Below are 1,258 nucleotides of genomic sequence, written 5' to 3' on the forward strand. Positions count from 1 at the left end.
TGCTGTCCCTGTCCTGGGAGTGTTTGATGGGGGGACAGTGTAGCGGGAGCTTTACTCTGTATCTAACCCTGTGTTGGAGCTGCTCTGACACCGTCTGTTCCATTTGGTTGTTATTCACAGAGTTTCAGGATTAAGCCTCCGATGTGTATCTCTGAGGAGGACGTTGATTTTGCTGTGTCTGTATTCCGAGTTGCTCTACAGAAACAAACCAGACGAAGATTGCAGAAACTGTAGCTGAGATTAACACAGCCTTGCACAGATGCACAAAAATGACCCAGAAATAGCTTCAATAATGTCAACTGCTTCAACTGCTTTCCCAATGTCTGTCAAACATATCCATCAAATCTCATGCTGCTTCAACCAGCTATTCCTGGAACAACATCATGGTCTGTGCCTGTCTCCTCACTCTGACATAGAACAGTACAGCACAGGAACAGGCCCTTTGGCCCATCATGTCTGTACCAACTATGATCCTTTGACAACCTTCCTCACTATTGATAACTCCACCAATTTTTGTGTCATTTGCAAACTTACTAATCAAACCTCATACATTTTCATCCAAATCATTGATATAAATTACAAACAGAGGTCCCAGCACTGATCCTTGTGGAACACCACTGGTCACAGACTTTGAGTCAGAGAAACACCCCTCCACAACGACCCTCTGTCTTCTATGACCAAACCAATTCTGTATCCAGCTTACAGACTAACTGTGGATCTCATGTGACTTAATCTTCTGGACCAGACTACCATGTGGAACTTTGTCAAATTCTTTAACAAAATCTATGTAGACAACATCCACTGCCCTACCTTCATCAATCATCTTCACCACTTCCTCAAAAAACTTAAATTTGTGAGACAAGACCTCCCCCTCCCAAAGCCTTGCTGACTATCCCTAATGAGTCCATTCTTTTCCAAATGCAAGTAAATCCTGTCCCTAAGAATCTTCTCCAATCATTTCCCTATCACTGATGTAAATCGCACCAGCCTATAATTTCCTGGATTATCCCTGTTGCCTTTAAACAAAGGAACAACATTGACTACTCTCTAGTCTTTTGGGTCCTTGCCTGTGGCTAAAGAGGATACACAGAACTCTGTCAAGGCTCCTGCAATCTCCTCCCTTAACCACCCCAACCCCTCCACTTAGTTTTCTGGGATAGATCCCAACATGCCCTGGAGGTTTATTTACTTTAGATAACAAGGTGTAGAGCTGGATGAACACAGCAGGCCAAGCAGCATCAAAGGAGCAGGAAGGCTG

At 43.9% G+C, this 1,258-nt stretch overlaps 2 protein-coding genes across 2 annotated transcripts in view; both read left to right on the top strand.

Moving 5' to 3' along the window:
• Positions 1-512, top strand: part of LOC109914961 (alanine--glyoxylate aminotransferase 2, mitochondrial) — a 15,963-nt gene extending 15,451 nt beyond the window's left edge. The window contains exon 7 of the mRNA XM_048594286.1: positions 121-512. Within this exon, the coding sequence (XP_048450243.1) occupies positions 121-234 (114 nt within the window). The 3' untranslated portion in view covers positions 235-512. The remainder of the gene's footprint in view (positions 1-120) is intronic.
• Positions 293-1,258, top strand: part of dnajc21 (DnaJ heat shock protein family (Hsp40) member C21) — a 17,631-nt gene continuing 16,665 nt past the window's right edge. The window contains exon 1 of the mRNA XM_048594292.1: positions 293-321. Within this exon, the coding sequence (XP_048450249.1) occupies positions 293-321 (29 nt within the window). The remainder of the gene's footprint in view (positions 322-1,258) is intronic.

This window comes from Rhincodon typus, chromosome 3, assembly GCF_021869965.1.
Source record: "Rhincodon typus isolate 14 chromosome 3, sRhiTyp1.1, whole genome shotgun sequence".
NCBI lineage: Eukaryota > Metazoa > Chordata > Chondrichthyes > Orectolobiformes > Rhincodontidae > Rhincodon > Rhincodon typus.